General features: G+C 46.9%; 1 protein-coding gene across 3 annotated transcripts in view; it reads left to right on the top strand.

Annotated features, from left to right (window-relative positions):
* Nucleotides 1–19,331, top strand: part of Lrrc8c (leucine rich repeat containing 8 VRAC subunit C) — a 77,564-nt gene that overhangs the window by 44,884 nt on the left and 13,349 nt on the right. For all 3 annotated transcript variants that reach the window (XM_075942473.1, XM_075942475.1, XM_075942474.1), the window contains one exon: nucleotides 2,063–2,204. In XM_075942473.1, coding sequence (XP_075798588.1) covers nucleotides 2,067–2,204 — 138 coding nt within the window. In that variant the 5' untranslated portion in view covers nucleotides 2,063–2,066. The remainder of the gene's footprint in view (nucleotides 1–2,062; nucleotides 2,205–19,331) is intronic.

Here is a 19,331-nt window from a genome sequence, read left to right as displayed (position 1 = left end):
GAGCATAGCAAGCACTTTGTGATTCTCACTACATTTTGAGCATGAAAGGAAGAACAAGGCTGAGAGCCCACTGCTCCGCTATGGCATGTTCTTTCCTTCCTGAAATTGTCTGCTACCTGAGTGAATGAGCCCAGTTCTTTCAAAGGTTTCGGAGACTTGTGAACGACACAACAACCAAACCCATGAAAGAACCGGTGCGCAACATAAAGTGGACCAGGACACATGTGTAACTAGGACCCACGTGTGTAACGTAGAGTAGACTCGGCTCTCAGGAAGCTGGTAGTGGCTGGTGGGGTTAGCCTGGAATTATGTTTCAATAAGATGGAAACTCACTTCAGTGCTGCTCAAATGTCAAGTAGACAACGGGCTAGCAGAGCTGAGGGCTGAAATTCCCACAGTCATTAATGAATAAACCCAAAAGAGCAAAGCCCGAATTGTTTAAGAAACAGTTGTAGTTGGCTGTGGTGGTGCACACCTTAAGTCCCAGCACTCGGTAGGTGGATCTCTATGATTTGGAGTCCAGCCTGGTCTACATAGTGTGTTCCAGGACAGCCAGGGCTATGTAGAGAGGCCTGTCTCAAAACAAAACAAAAAGTATGTAATTATGGTAGCTTTTCAACACTGTGGCTACCAACAAATCCACAGGCGTTCTGGGTCACAGTGAAGGCTCTGAGAATGGGCATCTGAGAGAAGAGACGAAGAGAGCATGCCCATTTCCCTTCCCCAGAACCTCAGGGGCACCGTGTGTATTCCACTGCTGTTGTTTACATAGCAGTAGCTTTTAAATATTTGGAGGAAGGACTGGAGAGGTGGCTCAGCACTGAAGAGCACTTGCTGTTCTTACAGCGGACTCTGGCTCAGTTTCCTCCTCCAGCAACCTCTGAGAGCTACCTCTGAGAGCTCCTCAGGCAGCCTTGGGCCTCACAGCCCCGCCCCAGCTCACAGTGGAATGTATTAGGGCCCAGTCTCATTCAAATGTGCAGGTGTCCACGGTGGATATGTGTTCGTAGTTGTAGGTGCCACGTCCTGTCGAGGAAACTGTGCTTCATAACTCCCCTCCCATCTCCTTCCCGCCTCCTCTTCCGCAGCTCCCTAGGCTTTGTGAGGATGGTGTGCCTTCAGCGGTCATTTTAATAGAGAATCTATTTTTATGTTCATCTTGTATCACTGGAACAAACATGCTGGGATAAATCATCTTCGAAAGACCATGGGTCGTGGTTTTAAACACTTTATCCCAGCGCCTGTTTGCCTATTGCTTTGGCGTCTTTGGCATGAAATCACATCTAGGGAGGAGCACCGGGCAGGCAGGAAAAACTGAGAGAGAAGCCAGCACTGGGGTCCCTTCAAGGGATGCTCACAGCGACCTAATTTCCTTCTACTGAGCCTGACCTCTTAAAGGTCTTCCTCCTCCCAAAGCACCACAGGCTGGCGGCCATACCTGGATTAACCCTTGGCCTCTAGGGAACACTTACCCAAAGTGTAGCGAGTTTCCAGGATAAACTTATTTCTCAGAATAGAAAATCAGGATGTGTTTAAGATTCACAGTGGAATACAACATGTAAGAAATGGAAAAGGAATTGAAACAAAGGCATTTAGGCAAAAAAGATGTGGAGGAAATCACACACGCACGCACACACGCACGCACAGGCACAGTCTACTACAGGACAGTGGCCATGGAGCCACATGGTTTCCCATCTCCCTGGAGTAAGCGAAGTACCCACTAATCCGTCCTGGTAAAGCAGTAACAAATGGACCCCATCTCTGAGGCAGCATCTTCATGCTACACTTGAGGGAAATGAGGATCCAGGGAATACCTGTCCACGGAGCACAGAGGCAGCGTGGCTACCAGACAAAAACTCAGCTGTCTGTGGCTCTCTTAAGTTCTCCCGTTGGTGGTCCCTCACTGGCTCAGGAGCACTGTGCGTCTTGGGAACCCTTTGGCTCCAGAAGGTCCTGCTCCTGCGATTCACAAAAGTGCTTCAAATGTTGCTTAAATCACAGACAGAAATGCCCTGTGATGTCCAGAGAAATGTTAATTCACCAGTGTTCTCTCCTTTCTTAGAACCATGATTCCCGTGACGGAGTTCCGGCAGTTCTCCGAGCAGCAGCCCGCCTTCCGGGTGCTGAAGCCGTGGTGGGATGTGTTCACGGATTACCTCTCGGTGGCCATGCTGATGATTGGAGTGTTCGGATGTACTTTGCAGGTAAGTGCCCGACCCTCTGACTGGTCAGCTGAAGGGCTGGCTCTTCTGGACTGGGAACGCAGCTTGCTGGTGGGGGATGCCTGCAATAAATACTTGAGGCCCTGGGTTCAATCCCCAGCATTGTACGGGGCAGAAAGTGGGGGTGGAAGGGGCAGGGAGGGAGAGGAGCGAGCTGGCTGCATGGGGGTGAGCTGGCTGCATGGGGGGGGGGCATGTAAGCTGGCTGCTAGGGGGTGAGCTGGCTACATAGGTGTCGCGGGAGGTCCTCCCGCAACACGTAGGGGTGGGGGTTGCAGGTAACCAACAGGCAGTCTTCTCTAGATCTATGGCATTGGTAATCATGACATAGAGCCGGAAAACTCATTTGCTAAACTTTCTAGATGAGACGGAGCTGTGCTAGAATTCAAGGAAGCCACTTACTCAAGTGAGGTTTTGACGTTGTTAACATCCAGAAGGGCTCCTTGCCTTTCACGGCCTTCACAGTGACCCATTCGCAGGGCCACTTCCATTGTCACGTACAGCCTTTTGCTTTTCTTTGCCTCTTATGCTTGAGCGTGTGTTTTTTTCTGGGAGAATTAATATTTTGGGGAGAGGCAAGGTGCCCCCGGTGTTCAGTTCTGAGTTAAAGCATAACTCAGTCACAAATGCATTCTGGATAGAAGCCGTGTATCCATCTACACAGATATATCTTCGTGCCTGTTGCTGTGCCAGGCCCCGCACTCGCAGGGCCTAGATACTGTGTGTAGTTGATTTCTGAGGGGAGGTAAGCTGACGGGCAAGCAGAAGAGATGGTTAGTGATGCCGGCGCCACAAGTAGAAAGGAAGTACAGAGGAAGAAACTCAACTTAGTCTAGAAGAAGAAAAAGGGAATTGTTTAAAATACAAATTGAAGAATTGACTGGCTAGAGGGTGGGAGCTGGAGGGGTACGGGGAGGGCAGGGAGAAGGTGCCGGGATGGGGAGGAAGCGAAACAAAGAACACAGCATTGGTGGGAAACCCTCAGAAGGACTGCTGCAGGTTGGGTGTCCTTCGGATGACGTCGGTGTGGTGCCTGGAAGCATCCAAAGGTGGGAAGGAAAGGAGGCCCTGAACAGCACTGGAGGGTTCTTGCGGGAGGGATGGGAGGTGTAAGGCTGGGCGGAGAACAGGAGAGTCCCAGGCTCAGGAGGTGTGGGTAACAACAGCAGACAGCTCCCACCCAACTCACCTACTAAGGAGAAAAAAGTAACATCTGACCCTTAGAAGCCTTAGTTCAGTGGTTGGACAAGTGGATGGAAGTTAGAGGCTGTGGGTGGGTAGGACCTTCAGGAAGAACAGCCTGAAAGAGGAAGGAAGAAAGAAAAATCTCCAGAAATAATACAGTGTAGAAATAAAGGCCTTTTAAGATTTGGTATTGTTAATCGTTAAAGTGCGTCCTAACATTGCCTGTGTGCCGGGTGTCTTTCTGGACATGTCACTCATGTGGCAAGTCATTCCTTCCTCGTGCCAGCTCTCAGAAAGGAGCTGAACTTCCCTGTGGGTGGCAGAGCCCTTCTTTAACCCAAGGGATTTGGATCCAGAGTCCTTGTTCTTAGTCCCTAATATCATGCTCATTGTGCTTTATTTGAACAGTAAAAACATTTTGCTAGCTAGCCTGGTAGTAAACACTCAGAATCCTAGCACTTGGAAATTGGAACCAGGAGGAGTGGAATCAAGGGCATCCTTAGCAATGTAATGAGTTCCAGGCTAGACTGAGCTGTGCGAAACCATGTCTCAAAACAAACAAACACACTTTCCTTCTCCCCACCCGCTCAGAAGAGAATACCAAGGAGAAACCAAAGTCTAAAACAGAGGGAAAACATAGATTAATTCATAAATAAAATAACCTGTGTGCCAGGCTCTGCTCTACTAAGAATTGACAGTGGAGGAAGGAAGAGAGAGACAGAAACCTCTGGCTGGTGAGGTGCCAAGCCTGACCAGCGAGCAGAGCTGGATCCTCAGAAGCAATGGTAGAGAGTCCTGACTTTAGACAACTGTGCTCTCCTGCAGCACATGCGAGAGCACGTGCACTGAGTCATCAGAATGCGCCTCGAGCTGAGGGAAAGGAAATAGGAAAGCAAGCACAGTGAGTCAGTTATAAACCGAGAGGCGATAGATACATGCAAGACCTCCAGTGCGTTCCGAAAGGTTCCACCACGCCTGATGTTTCCTGTTTGTTCTCACATTATATGGATCTTAGCAACCGCAGCAAATCTTTTTCTTTTTTTCCTTTCCCTATTAAACTGAGACTTCTCTTGGGGCTTTCAAGTTATCCATCGCTTCTTCTGGTATTCAAAGGTCACTTTGAGTTTTATTTTATTAAATAAAATGTATTCATTATATTTTATGAAAATATGAATTACAGGACTGCAAGTGGCGAGATGCCCCCACCGTCACCCTGAAAACCAAGGCCAGATGCCCCCACCGTCACCCTGAAAACCAAGGCCATTACTAAGCGATAAATACCACACTGCTCAGTGTGACGTGCGATTTAAAATGTATGAATCACTTACTTCTGAAATTTCCGTTTAATATTTTAGGACCATAATCGACAGTGGGTAGCCAAAACCACAGAATTGCAATTTATGGATAAAATGCAATTGTTAGAAAAAATTAGAATGCAGCAAGGGCAACAGAAAACTCCGGCACTCAGACAGGAGAAAGACCCAGGGGAAGATCAGTATGGGTTTGGGCCAAGGAGTGGAAGATGGGCAGGAACAGGCAGCTGGACGGAGCACTCTAGGCTAAAGTTGGAGCAGGGGCATAGAGACGTGGGGTGCTAGACCCTCACTTCCCAAAGTTGTATTTCTTCACTCCTCATCCTTCTGTTCCCCTGGAGACCTGATACAGGTAAAGTTTCGATTCTGTTTCTGGGGAGCAGCACTTAGATTCTAAGTGACCACTGATTGGTCAGCTTGTCTAAGCTGAAAGAGCACAACATGTCTGACAGGGAGCCATAATGCTAGACTTCTCTGACTTGGAGGGAGCATGTGTGTCCAAGCAGAGGTATAGACTGTCCTGTCATATACGCCTGGCAAGAGGGAGAAGGGAGATGCTCAGAGACCAGTGTGGACCACTCCACCAACAGATTCTCTGTCAAGGACAAGGCTCAGGGCTTAAAGCTGTGGGTACAAGCTGCCGCTTAGTCCTTTCTGTAAGTGATTCCAGTGCCATGTGAGATGAGGCGAACCTAGGAAGCCCCTGACAGGGACCCAAGCAAGCAAAGGTTTCCCTGGCACAATAAAGGTAATGCTGGCACCTGAGAGGTTAGCAGCAGTCACGTCACGTAGAGCTTTGTCAACTTCTGAGGGTGGCGTCAACTTCTGAGGGTGGCTTTGCTCAAATGAGATAGGACCCACTTGGACCATCCCAAGCAGAGGGTTTTCATGAGGTGGTATTATCTGTCTGTTTATCTATCTGTTTGTCCGTCCTCCGTCTATCCATCCACCATCCATCCATCCATCCATCCATCCATCTTCCTTTTTTTCTTCCTACTTACCTACCTACCTACGTATTTATTTGTTTTGGTTCTTTTGAGACCAGGGTCTCACTGTGTAGCCCTGGCTGTCCTGGAACTCACTCTGTGGAGCAGGCTGACCTTGAACTCACAGAGATATGCTACCTATGCCTACCAAGTGCTGGGATTAAAGGTGTGTGCTACCACACGGGACGTGAGGTGGTATTTTAACAAGACCACTCCAACTGTGGAAAATCAGTGTAAGCCCAGGCAAGGTGGCATGCTTCTAATCTCAGCATGCAAGGGTCAGAAGGATCACAAGCCCAAGGCCAGGAAGCAAGTTTCAGACCAGTCAGAGCTACGTAGTGAGAGTGTCTCATAAACTCAAGTGTTGAAGGTGCGACTTGCTCTTGTCTAGATAGAAGAAGGTGTGGCTTGCCCTTGTCTAGATAGAAGAGAGAGTGAGCAAGACCTAGGCACTTTCGCATGGGAGCTCGAGGTGCAGTCCAGCTGCAAAGGAAGGGAGCATGCATCACTTGGTTACTTGGAAGCCAGTACAATCATCCAGATATTAAGCTAGTGCCTCACACCAGACTGGGAGCAGTCGCCATGGGTGTATTGAGGGAAGCAGGCCAAGCGTTTCTGAATGATTGAACGTTAAATGTGAGGACAAAAGTGATGGCGATGTCTCTAAGGTTTTCAGACCGGAGCTACTGAAAAGGTTGAGTTTTGAGCATGTTACATCCGAGTTACATGTTAGGCACCCGGATTGTGATATTGTGCATAGGTGGCTGCATGAAGGGCTGTCAGGAAGGGATGGATACAGATGCAGACTCACAGCCAAGCACCAGGCGGAGATGGGAGATCCTGCAGAGGGGGAGGAGAGAGGAGTGTATGGAGTACTCATCTCCAGGAGTGAGGACACGGTGGGTCCAGGGAGAAGGGTCCCCCTTGATTGGGGCAGGAAACCCCTTGACTGGGAGCATCAGCTACCAGAAGGGAACAACGATGTCTTTTATTTGGAAGGGACACGGAAGATGGGCCTTTGTGGATTGGTTTCTCTGTGGTATAAAAGGAAACACATCTGGGGAGACTTGTGGCTTGGCTGCGGATGACAGGAAATGGTACCGAAGGAAGTAGTGCCATGCCAACCTCAAAGAATGGGACAAAGATTAGCAATGGCCACTTTGGGAAGTAAAGGAAGGTGCCTGGGTCAACAGGAAGACTGCACATTTATTTCTGACTGTGAGGAGCTCCAACACTGGGTAGGAGCTTCCTAACAAAACCACATTCCAGGGTTTCCAGGGCTGGAGAGAAGACAGAAAAGAGAACTCAGAAATCCAGGAGAAGTAGCCCTTCTCTGGAAACCAAATCAGAAAAGAATATGTCCACCAAAATATCTGTAGTGCAACTGGGGGTCGGCTCGTTTAGCAGAATGCTTTATAGCATGCTCAAAGCCCTGGGTTTTATCCCCAGCACCAGGCTTGGAGAGGTGGAGGCAGGAAGATCAAATTCAAGGTCATCCTCTGCTATGTAACAAGTGCAAGCCCAGCCTGGGCTACATGAGAACATCTCTCAAAAAATAAAGTAGTGTCTCCAATGGGCATCACTCAGGAGAGGTGTCTGAAGTGTCGGAGGCTTGGGGGAGGGGCTGGTCAAGCATACTTTAAGCCTCCTCTTTTCTTACAAGATGACAGTATCTGTCTGCAGCAGATCCCCTTCCTGTCTATTGTGCAGAAGCCCTCGGAGTACCCAGGACCACCCACCCCTGCTTTTGTGACTCCCAGAAGATAGGTTAACTAGCCTGGACCTTCTGCACATGTTGTTTAATCTTTCCAGCCCTTGAGAAGGAATCTGATGCCAGTGGACCAGATACAGTGTAGTCTGAGATGCCACCGTTCCGAGAAGTGAGAACATTGCATCACGTTACCCAGTCTGCAGAGTTCAGAACTCATTCCGACACAGCCCAGCCCAAACCCCAGTGTCAGCAGTCTGAAGATCTTGAGGATACATAAAGTGACCCTTTGCAGTGTGTGCATCTCAATGACTCGTGAGAATATTTAGCGTGGTGCCAGCATCTCAGTCACAGGAAGTTAAGAACTTGAAGAGAAGACGATCTAGTGAATTCTCAAATAGTATGAAAATGGGAAGAAAAGTCAGCGTAAGCAGGAAGCAGCCTGGTCATTTCACAGACCCTCCTGGGATCCACAGTGTCAGAGGCCCGGGTGCCATCTTGAGGGCGGAGTCAAGACTAGCCAGCATCCTGTTTGTGGTTTACAGTAGAAGAATCCCTGTAGCCAGAATGCTAGCAGCACTGCTACTGAGCAGCCTGTAAGCGATCCGCACTCGAATCCATATGGACTTCTTCTAGTATGAGCCTGTGGCAAGAGAAATCCTGTTTCTTAGATAAGGATTTGGAAGGATAAAAGTTGGGATGGCTTGCCCAGCTGAGAAGTGGGTATAGGCAGAAGCTAACCAGCTCTCAGGACCCCTCTCTCTAGCCCAGTGGTTCTCCTAATGCTGCAACCTCTTAATACAGTTCCTCATTTTGTGGTGACCCCAACCATAAAATGATTTAGCTGCTACTTCGTGATTGTAATTTTGCTACTGTTGTGAATCATAGTGCAAGTATCTGATATGGAGGGCATGCTACCCTTAAGTGGTCAAGACCCTGAGGTTGAGAACCCCTGCTCTTGCTCATACATACACCCTGTGGAATATTCGCCCTGCGCACACTGGTGTGGAATATTGGGGGAGGGGTGTACACATGTCCAAACTTCACTGTATAAAACTATATTTAAAACAAAAAGCAGAAAGTGATAACGGGGGACATGAGGCCAGTGCGGAGATATGAAGTTATAGAGTGTCTGTCTTATGGATTCAATTTTTTTTAAAGACTGTTCACTGTTGTCTGCTATAATAGCTTCTGCATTAAAGAAACCGGGGGGGGGGGCTGCAATAAATTATTAAAGAAGGATTTAAAAGCGCTCGGGAGCCGCTCCGCCATGGGCATGCTGGTGCTGGGAAAGTGTTCTCCATATGCTCCCATTCAGGCTGTGCGGCGGGAATCCTCTAACACTGGCTTAGTAACTGGCAAATCCTAAAACACAAAGGGCCTCTGTGCAGCTCGCATTCCTTTCCCGTCTCCATGGCGATAATAAACCAGCTAAAAGGTGCTCAGTGCCTCGCTGCTCCCCATGAAGAAGGAAGATGCAGTCCTCTCTGGCCTTCCTTACAAAGCAGATTAATTCCTAGGTTAGAACACACAGCAGGGCGAAATCCATAGAGGTTGGGCCATTGACCGACAGTGGAATAATAACCCTGCCGCCCGAGCCTCTTGAAAACTGCTTCCTCTGTGAGCAGTCATGTTTGCTTGTGTTTACCCCTAAAATATACTGTTCACATAGAATAGCACTGGGGAGTGACATCATCTATACAGGGGCTATTGGTTAGGCTCTTCCCTGCCCTGAAACGCAAAACTTAGAATCAACTCTTGTCTTATTTGTCTGACAAATATTTACTCATTTCTAAGCAAGTAGCTATTTCAAAACTACAGTGGCAGAAAAACATGTGGAAATAGCATTCCTTACGTGACACCAGTCCGCAGAAGAAACAGGAATCAATTCTTCATAAGCCAAGAGAGTCTAGGAGTGTGCGTATCCTATTCCCGTACGGTTATTCACCCTCAAGGACCCACAGGATAAACACCCAGCCTTGTGCTATCAACAGCGCTGTTCAGACGCTCGGCACCCTCGGTAAAGCAGACCAAATCCTGAAAGGTCAGTCTGCTGCTTCCTGGAAAAACAGATTATTTTAGATTTCAATGACTCCAGGTTATCTTGTAAACCAAATGCAGGACAGCCGACGGCAGCCTGGTACAAATATAGAGTGAGCAGTTGGGGACCAGAAACAGGAATTGGGGGATGCAAGTCCCGGGAAACCCCAGGGACCTGCCCTGTGATTGTTACACAGGAACGGCATTTCCTGCTCTCCAAGTTGGGTGGGGGCCACAGGAGAATTATTTCAATGACTTGAGACCATTTTCCAAAATATTTCAGTGGGTTTAGTCCGAGCACTGGGGGAGGGGGGTGTCGGTCTGAGCACTGAGACGGGGCAGGTTAGTCCAAGCACTGAGGCAAACCAGCCAACAGGTTCATGCTGTCAGCTTGCACAGCAGAGTTGTGGGGCTCACTTTGGTTTCTGGTTCACGTGGAAGTTCATCTCTACTTCTCTATCAAGCTATGGCAAAGGACTTTGGGTAAAAATGCTCACAGGCAGCTCCTGGAGAGTCCAGGCAGGAGAAGTCATGAACTTCGGAGTGATTTCACAGAACTTCGTTTGAATGCTGTCCTCTGGATTTTGCTTTTCCTATAAGTGAAGCCCAAAAGTTCTTACACAGACTTAGTTTAAGGTGAAGTTCAATATCCTGGAAAATAGCAGAAGCACCAATAAACAGGCTTAAAATAAGACTTCAGTTGGGTGTAGAGACTCAGACTGGGCTCACACTTGGGAGCTGAGGCAGGTGGAGTACCATACACTTGATGCCAGCCTGGGTGCAGAGACCTTGTCTGCAAGAGAAAAAAAAATCAAAGACCTCATCTAAGATACGTATAAATTTCTCTGTACCCACATCTATGTGACCATTCTACTTGGGACTTTGGGCTGTTAAATAAACATCATTTCAGCTGTGAGATTTGTATCAAAGGGTCTTCCCGTGTGCCGTGACTGTAGAGAACCGTGAAGGCAACATGATTCCAAAGCCCCGCTCCACCCTGCTGTGGAAATCTTGCCGCCTTAGGACTCCCATATCCTTGTGGGTTATTCAGTTCAGTGAACTTGGTCTCGCTTGGAACTTTGCTTCTCTTCTTCCCATTGTGAGTTCCTGGCACCCAGAGTAAAGTATAAGCTGCCTTTCATCTCTCTCTCGGATTTGGCAAAGGGCAGGAATCCAGGTGCTGTTCTTAGACCCTCTGGTACCATGCATTGCCAGACAGTGAATAATTTCCCTTTCCCTCGACATTGTAAATTGATATTATTTTGTTGCTTGTTTCTTTGGCGGGGGTGGTTGGGGGTTGAGACAGGGTATTTCTCTGTGTAACAGCCCTGGATGTCCTGGAACTCTCTTTATAGACTAGGCTAGCCTTGAACTCACAGAGATCCACCTGCCTCTGCCTCCTGAGTGCTGGGATTAAAGGTGTGTGCCACTACTGCCCAGCGCCTACTATCTCTTAATATATCTTTTCCGTCGAATCACAAGGTGCTGATAGAACACCTTGCTTTTCTCTGTGTGAGTCCTTAAAACCGCTGTTGAAAGATCTGGATCAGCTCCATGTGGTAGTTCATGTCGGCCCAGCTCTTAGAAGGCAGAGACGGGAGGACTGGTACAAGCTGGAAGCTAGTCTGGGCTACATAGTGAGTTTCAGGCCTGCCCAGGGGCAGACAGTAAAATAAAAGGAAGAAGATGGGGTGGAAGCAGAGAGGGGAATGACCTTGAATTTCTCCTCAAGGCGGTGACTGCTTCCTCAGTCCTGACTTCAGGTCCTCTCTTCCTCTCCCTTCCGTCCTCTCTTCCCTCTCCACTCCCCCCACCCCAGAACACTGGTGATGCTTGTGTCCCCTCAGGAATCAGAGGCGCTGCGATGAGTAGGCTAAAGCTGAGCCACATTTCGATTGCCAGCTGGGAAGTTTCTAGCTCGTGTCTGGAGCCTTTCAGTTCATACAATGTGTGCTGCTACTGCTTCTCCTTAGGCTAATTTTCCATGCATTTCATAATTCTCACCCTTTGGGAATATCTAGCACTCATGTGTGATATGGTACTCGGCATTGCATGGTATCAGATGGACTGAGAATAACATGTGCGTTTCTGTTCTTTGTCAAGCCCTGGAGAGCTGGGTAAAGGCAATCCACAGATCATCCTTGGGGCCAGGAATTCACTGCATGTAATAGGTGAATGAGTCAGGCATGACTTCGCATGTCAGTAATCCCAGCATTGCAAAGATCAGACAAAGGGATGGGGATTTCATGAGCAGGCTTGGTTACAAAGACACAACCTGGGTACATGAGACCCTGTCTCAGCAAAAGGATAAATGAATGTATTGATTAATTAATCATTAATTGAGTAATTAATGCTATCAGCTAAAAAGATACATACCAAGTAAAAAACTTATAAGGGAAAAAAAAGTGCCATTGAAAAACAAAGGAGAAACCGAGTATCTGGGATACCAGCCAGCTGTCAATAAACAAGACCTTCTCAGGAAACGTTTAGGTGTCCAGTGAAAACATGAGATGTATTTGAATAAATAGATGATACACATTTCAGATCACACAGAAGTGAAGCTATAAACACATCCGGTTCCCAGAATTAGATCCACAGCAATACTAATAAAGTTCTAGCTAGATTTTTCTTGAGAGACTTCATACACTTCCCCCAAATGAATTCTTTTTCATCCTGATAATGGGAAAGAATGATTTGAAGAATGAAAAGACAGAAGGGGAGCAGCGTGAGGGAAGATGGGGACCACATAAAGTGATGAGGTATGTCCCTCCATTCGAGAACATGCACAGTCATTCCCCTTTCCTGCGTGTCTTCATACATGACAGCCATGTACAAATGCATGTGTGTGTGCACATTTGTGCAGGTGTACACTCAATTCTCCCCTCCCTATAAAGGATTCTCCTGTTCCCCTTCTAGACTGTATCACACATTCTTTCCAGATCTCATCCCTCTTTTCAAATGTGGCCTTGGAAATGACTTGTAATCATGAATAGATGTTATTAGCACTAAGTTTCATAAGGAGGAAAATTACCCGCTCTGAGGATACATCATCCCTTACTGTAGAATTCAGTTGTAAGAATATATATCCAGGGTCTGGAGAGTTGGCTCAGCAGTTAGGAGCACTGGCTGCTTTTGCAGAGGACCCGGGTTCGATTCCCAGCACCCACATGGCAGCTCACATCTCTCTGTTCTGGAGAATCCAATACTCTCGTGCAGGCAAAGCGCCAGTGCATTTTTCAAGAATCTATATCCAATGTATCAGATTATAAACTTAATAAGACCGAGCCCCATCTGTGGGTCTCATCCCTATACCCTCAAAATGGAAACCAGCAGCAAACACATGGAACTGCTTAACAGAGTGGATTTAGGAAATGACAGAGTGTTACTGATGGCACCCGTTAGCCGGCTACTGACAGCGAGCATGTGATAGCATCGGGAAAATGCCCGGGACTGTTGGATTGCATGCATGCCCTCATGGGCTCCGTTTCCTCCACAGACCCCATTCAAGTTTCCGGCACCTCCAGTAGCCTTTGTCCATTACTGGATGAGTATATTGATGAGGTCAGAGCCCTAATGATCCAGCCCCTCCCAGAGACCCTGCCTCTGAGCACTGCTGCCCTGGGGATCAAGCCCTCGCTACAGGAGCTGTAGTGGGAATCACAACAGACTTCCATAAGGAAAGTATCAGTGGCTTAAGCTTTGTCTGTGCTTCCTAGAACAGAGGTTTAGTCAAGATCCTTCTGGAATGTTATGTTGGGTCATGAGTTTCTGAGATCCCCTTCAGGAGGTTGGGGGACACAGGAGAAAGCTTCAAGAAGAATCCATGTGTCATGAGGATTCAGTAGTGATAAAAATGTCTGCACCCAGGCTGGGGAGATGACTCAGTGGGTTAGAACACTTGTGTGCATGTGTGAGGACCTGAACCCAACTAAAACCTGGCACAGTCACTCAGATGCTTCAACAGTGAGACAGGAGGTGGAGACGTATGAGGCCCCAGGAGCTCAGGGGCTGCCCAGCCTGACAGGAGCCCCTGTGAGGGAGGGGCGAGCCTGTCGCAATGTGGAATGTGAGGGCTGGAACCTTGAGGTCGCCCTCTGATCTCCACATGAGTACCATGGCAACCGCATGCAAACACAGAGACAGAGAGACAGAGGGATTTAAAAAAAAAAAAAAGCTCTTTGCATGAAACCAGCAAGTACATCTGAAATACAACTTGAGACTTAAGTCCTGTGAAAGAGTGAAGCCATAGAGTGGTCAAGCAGAATAGAACAAGGGAACAGAGAGGAGGGTGTGGGCATCCACAAAGGAACAATCCACATGGAGAACCAAGGAGACTGGCAGGGACCGCAAGCGTGAGGCAGAGTGGTCCCTTTCACGGTGGACCCACAGAGGGGTCACTTCAGTGGGACTGGGGTAAGCGCTGAATCACATTGAGCATCCATCACCTAGTCTCCCCAAATGCTCGGCTTCCCAGGAATGCCAAGTGTCTTGGATTTCAGCTTCCAGCTGTACATCTGACTCCTCGGAGTTAAGAAGAGGTGAGGCCCTCACTGTCTTGGGAGCTCGGACTACAAGGATTATCAAAAGCAATTATCATTACCTTCTCATTAACACTTGGCCAGCTACAGTTCAGGACAGACGGTGCATTGCTTCTATAGGAGCCAGGCGGCTTCCAGGCTAGACTCACGCCTGATTCTCACCTGGTGCCTTCAGCTGTAGCTTCTGAAACCGTGGGTTATAACCTTTATGGGATCACACATTGAATATAGGAGAGTCACAGAATTTTAGCAGCAGTAAAGGTTTCTTTAAAGATTTTGTTGAGAATTTCATGTTTGTGTCTAGTGACTCCCCGTCCTCCTGATGCGTCCCTCCTAACTTCATGTTTCTTTTGTAAATCCACCGCGTCCACTTGGTGCTGCCAGTATGTGCATGGGTGTAAGCCATCAGCTTGAGCATGGGTAGCCTATCAGGGCCACACCCTGAAGACACTGACTTCCCCTCCCCTGGTGGGCATTAGTTAGCAGTAGTCCCTCGGATAGAAGTGGGACGTGGAAAGCCTTTTCCCAGCCTGGGCAAGAGTTTTGTGGGTTGATCTTGTATGAGTCTTGTGTAATACAGTTTCAGCATCTGTGAGTTGGTGGTCTTAACAACCATGGCATGTCTGGAAAATATCTTTTTGCCGCAATCATCTACTACTTCTAGCTCTTACATCTCCCTGACCCCTCTTCCATTATGATCTCTGAGCTTCTCAGAGAGGGGTGTCACCATCAATTAGGGCTGAGCACTGTCTGGTCCTTTTTTCTCTGCATGTTGACCAATTGTGAGTCTCTGTATTAATCACCATCTACTACAAGAAGCTTCTGTGGCAATGGGAAAAGAGATGTACTAACTGGTGGGTATAAATGTAAGTGCATAGTGGTCACTTTAATACTATGTTCATTTCGCAGAGTAATCATGGTAGATTCTCCCCTGGGTCTCTGATCATCTCAGTCATGGGTTCTTGGCCCCATGAAAAGCACCCATGAAAGCCAATCAGAGAGCAGTTGGTTGATGCCATAACATCCATACCACTATTGCCCCAGGGAGGCATCTCTTGCCAAGCCAGCCATTATTATAGCTCGCAGGGTAGGAGCTGGTTTTCCCTGCTGATGACTTTTCTCCCCAGGTAGTGTACGTCCATCTTCCTGCTCTGCCAAAGCTAGTCAGTAAGATGGAGCTGATAGGCTGGTGCCGTGTTGGAGCCCCATGTCCTGTGACTTACGTGTGTGTCATTTTCAGTGGAATATGCTTCACAGCTAGACATTTGTTTCAGTTCAGTCGGCTGCGGTTATTTAATTAAAAATTTAAACTGTCAGGGTACAACCAGGCTTTTATCTGGTTTGCCTATTCTTTTTTTATATAACATTTGTTTTATTTGAAATTTCATGCATAAGTATTTTTATTTTTAGTTTGTTATTTTCCAAGGAATTTTTTTGAGATTATAATTACATTTCTCCCTTCCCTTTCTTCCCAAACCTTATCATATACTCTCCCATTCTCCTTTAAATTCAAGGCCTCTTAAATGTAGTAACAATACATGTCATTGAATGTTTATATGTATATACATATATAGCCTGCTCAGTCCCTGTGTTTATGTAATTTCTCCCCACCCACCAGCTCCTCCTGTGTTCCCTCTCACCTCTCAGATTCATGACCTGTGCTCTTTTATTGTTGTGAGCATTCACACACACACGCACGCACGCATGCACGTGCTACATCCCACTGAGTGTAAGTGTTGCTCATGTGTGTATGTTCTCTAATTGGCGGATCTAGCTCTGAATGCGAGTATATAACCTGTCGTAACCATAGCAACTGGAAAAGTAAAACAGGACCATGGCAGGGAACTCTAGAGACCTAATTTTACCATTATGCAGATGTTACATGTCACATCTCTAGGTAGACATTACCTGCTGTGCTTGGGTTCTATAGTGTCATTACATGACCTTGTTCCCTTGGGTTGGATTTTTATGAACTGACCTGAGCCTTAAAACCTTCATCTGTTTTCAAGAGAAAACATCTTTTTCTTCTAAAGCAATTTAAAAAGATTATTTTATTTTGATTTGTGTGTGTGTATGCCTCATGTATGCATGTCCACGAGGAGGCCAGAGAGGGAATAGGGTTCTTTGGAGCTGTGGTTACAGGTGGTTGTGAGCTACACGACATGATGCTGGACCAAACTGAGGTCCTCAGGAAGAGCAGCAAGCACTCTCTCCAGTCTCTCTCCAGCTCCCTCTCCAGTCCCTTTCCTGAGCCAGTTTTTAAGTGAACGTAGAGGCCTTGCTTTTGTTCACCCGTTTTTGACCGTACTTCGTCATTCAAGGGTTTACAATGTTTCATGTAAAGATCAGCATTCTTCACTAACAGCTGGGTTTTCGTGAGGCTGGCTCAGTCTTATCCCTGAGGGCTGTGGTCTTGCACTGTTACATTTCTTTACAAAGTATCAAGGAAATTTGAAAGATGTGCATGGAAGTCCAAGGGAGATAGTTTATCCTTGGCACGGGGATGCTCTCCCTTGAGACCTTCTGGGGGAGAAGAGCCCTGTTCTGTGAAACTTGCACTCCGGAAAGTGCAGATAAATCGGTGCACATTAACAGAACGTTGACTGAGTTCCCAGGACTGTGTGGGGAGTGCATAATATTTAAGACTCCGTCTCTGCCCCAGAGGGTTGTATGGAGTCGTTACAGAGGCCAAGCAGCACTTAAGTTGTTCACCGGGTCAGTTTACCCTGTAGCTGCAGGCACCGTGCTTGGTGATGACTACCCCAAACTTCGGATTGAGTCCTAAAGATATTTAAACTGTCTCAGAGTAGAAATTTGTGTGTGTACTCCTTAAAACGCTATAATTTCTACAGTGGATATCTATAAATATCTGTAGAAATTATAGCGTTTTAAGGAGTACACACATTTATAAATAAATTTCAGATTTATTTGTACAACAGAGAAAGGAGACTAATTCTACCTTGGAACATCAAAGCCCTTAATGTTTTACACACAATTAGAAGAATATAGGAATAAATTATGTTTCTGAAATAAAGTGTTACACGGTGGGATTTGTAAGACTAGGTTAATGTTTTCATAAATGTTCACATAGAGGATTCTAGCCAATAACGACTTTGAGCTGGGAGATAGGTGGATGATGGATGGATGGATGGATGGATGGATGGATGGATGGATGGATGGATGGAGATAGATAGACACATGGGGTAGCTCTTCCTGATAGAAAGAATAAAGATGTGAAGACTGAAGAGTAGAGGCCAGAGGTTGGCCTCAGGTATTTTTCTCAATTCCTTATATTAATTTTTTGAGACAAGTTCTGTGTGTCTCTGACTGTTCTGAAACTCACTGTTTACATCAGGCTGGCCGCGAACTCCAGAGATCTGCCTGCCTCTGCCTCCTGGTGCTGGGGTTACAGATGTATGCCCCTGTGCTCAGCTTCTGTATGTGTTCTGGAGATCTGAACTTAGGTCGCCCACTGAGCCGTCTCCCCAGCTTTGTTCTGAAAAATGATTCACGGTGGAGTAGAAATCGGTAGCATTTTTCCTCTATAACTTCGAAGTACCTTCACTTCCTTTGGGACATTTCCATGTGATTGAAGTGTGAGCAAGTTGGGTAAGCCACTCAGAGACCGACCGAGAGAACCCCAGGATCCAAGGTCACGTGTCCACCTGCTTATCTCTGCCAGTGGCTGCCTGTACTACTCCTGCGGGAAGTATTGCAGAAGATGTACAGTCATAGAGGGAAAGCCAGGCAAGAAAACCATTTAGCTAACGCCAAGGCTGTGCCAGTCCTCACTAACACCCTCCTGCTGAACTGGTCAGACCTCACATAAGTCACAAAGACTTTCTCTCCTGTAAATGTCTCAGAAGGGAAGAGGGGCTGCCTGCCCTCCTTGGTATTGTGGTCTGTCATGCTCAGAACAGCAAAACTAATAACAACAACAACAAAACAAAGCAGGAACCAAGCAGAGCTACATAAATTAGCAAAGAAATGAAAAGGGGGTGGGGGAAGAGAAAACAGAGAAAGGCTGACATCCCCATCTGAGCTGTCCTCCCAGGCCACTGTCTTCCTAAGACAGAGCAATGCTGGAGTCATCCTGCTACGTCAGCTCTGAGAAAGGAAAAGCTGCAGAACATGACTCCTGGCTGAGGGTGTGGCTCGGGGCTAGAGAGCTGTCTCCCAGGTTGTACACAACCCTCCCCACACAGGAGGGCTCCAAAGAGAAGCCTTAAGGAGAGTAGTCACACAGACTGACTTCAAGGGAAATCTCACATCCAGGGCTCAGACTCAAACCTGCTAACCCCTGGCAACCAGAAGGTCAAATCGTTCTCCTCAAAGATGAGCATCTCTGAAGCTCTGGTCCTCCCTGGAACAAGAGAGCAAAGAGGAGACTTAGCTCTGCCCAGACAACTGCCTAACAATTGTAACAGCCCCCTCTTAATGGCGGGGCCCCTGTGATGTCACAATGAATGACAGACAGCTAATCTCCTTTAAGAATAATATGATCTGTTCCTTCCAACAGATTGAACCCTGGCAGTTGGCATTATCACACTCCTTGAAAGCTATAGAATATTGTTATCATATAGACAAATATTATGGCAAACTCATTAAATAATCTTCATTTTAAAAAAATCCTCTTTGAATGGTTTTCTTATTTATTTGGGTGTTTCTAGTATCCTTTGTGCTGTTGATATATTGTAGGTACGCCAGAAGATTTATGTTTTTTTTTCTTTAAACATCCCCAATTTCTCTGGTTCTATTCCCCCTTACAAACTGTAGCTGCTGAACAAGATGTCCGTCTGCCCTTGCATGTCGCCTCAGAAGTAGCTTTTCCTGTATTGCTTCAGGGACATAATTGTAGGTAAATATCTCAAATTTACCAAAGACATAAGCCAAGCCGAGTAGTCATATACAGTATATATTCCTGTAGCTTTTTATATCCACTAAATTTTCTCATGTGTTTTTAACTTTGAAATAGGTGTTTCCTAATAAAATCTTAAATTTCCATGGATCCAGCAATTCACTGATCTACTTGGAAAATATCATCAGTCCCTCCAATTCCTATACCTGCCCTCAGCTTTCAGTCTAATTCCTTGTTTGCTGGGAAGCTGTGTGCTTCAGCAAAAGAAAACAGACAATGTCAGCATAATCAAAATACAGGAAATGAGCCCACCGCAGATGGCTGGGAAGTGCCAGGCCAACCAGGAGTCAGAGGCATTAACAACAAACGACAGGCATTGCCATAGCGTCACCTCTCTCAGAAATGTACACATCAGTATCTGTGGTGATGAAAGAATTGTGGTGATGAAGCCGAATATCAAAGCGCAGAGACAGTCTTAATG

Source organism: Microtus pennsylvanicus, chromosome 12 (genome assembly GCF_037038515.1).
Source record: "Microtus pennsylvanicus isolate mMicPen1 chromosome 12, mMicPen1.hap1, whole genome shotgun sequence".
Lineage (NCBI taxonomy): Eukaryota > Metazoa > Chordata > Mammalia > Rodentia > Cricetidae > Microtus > Microtus pennsylvanicus.
This window is presented reverse-complemented; position numbering and strand designations above follow the sequence as displayed.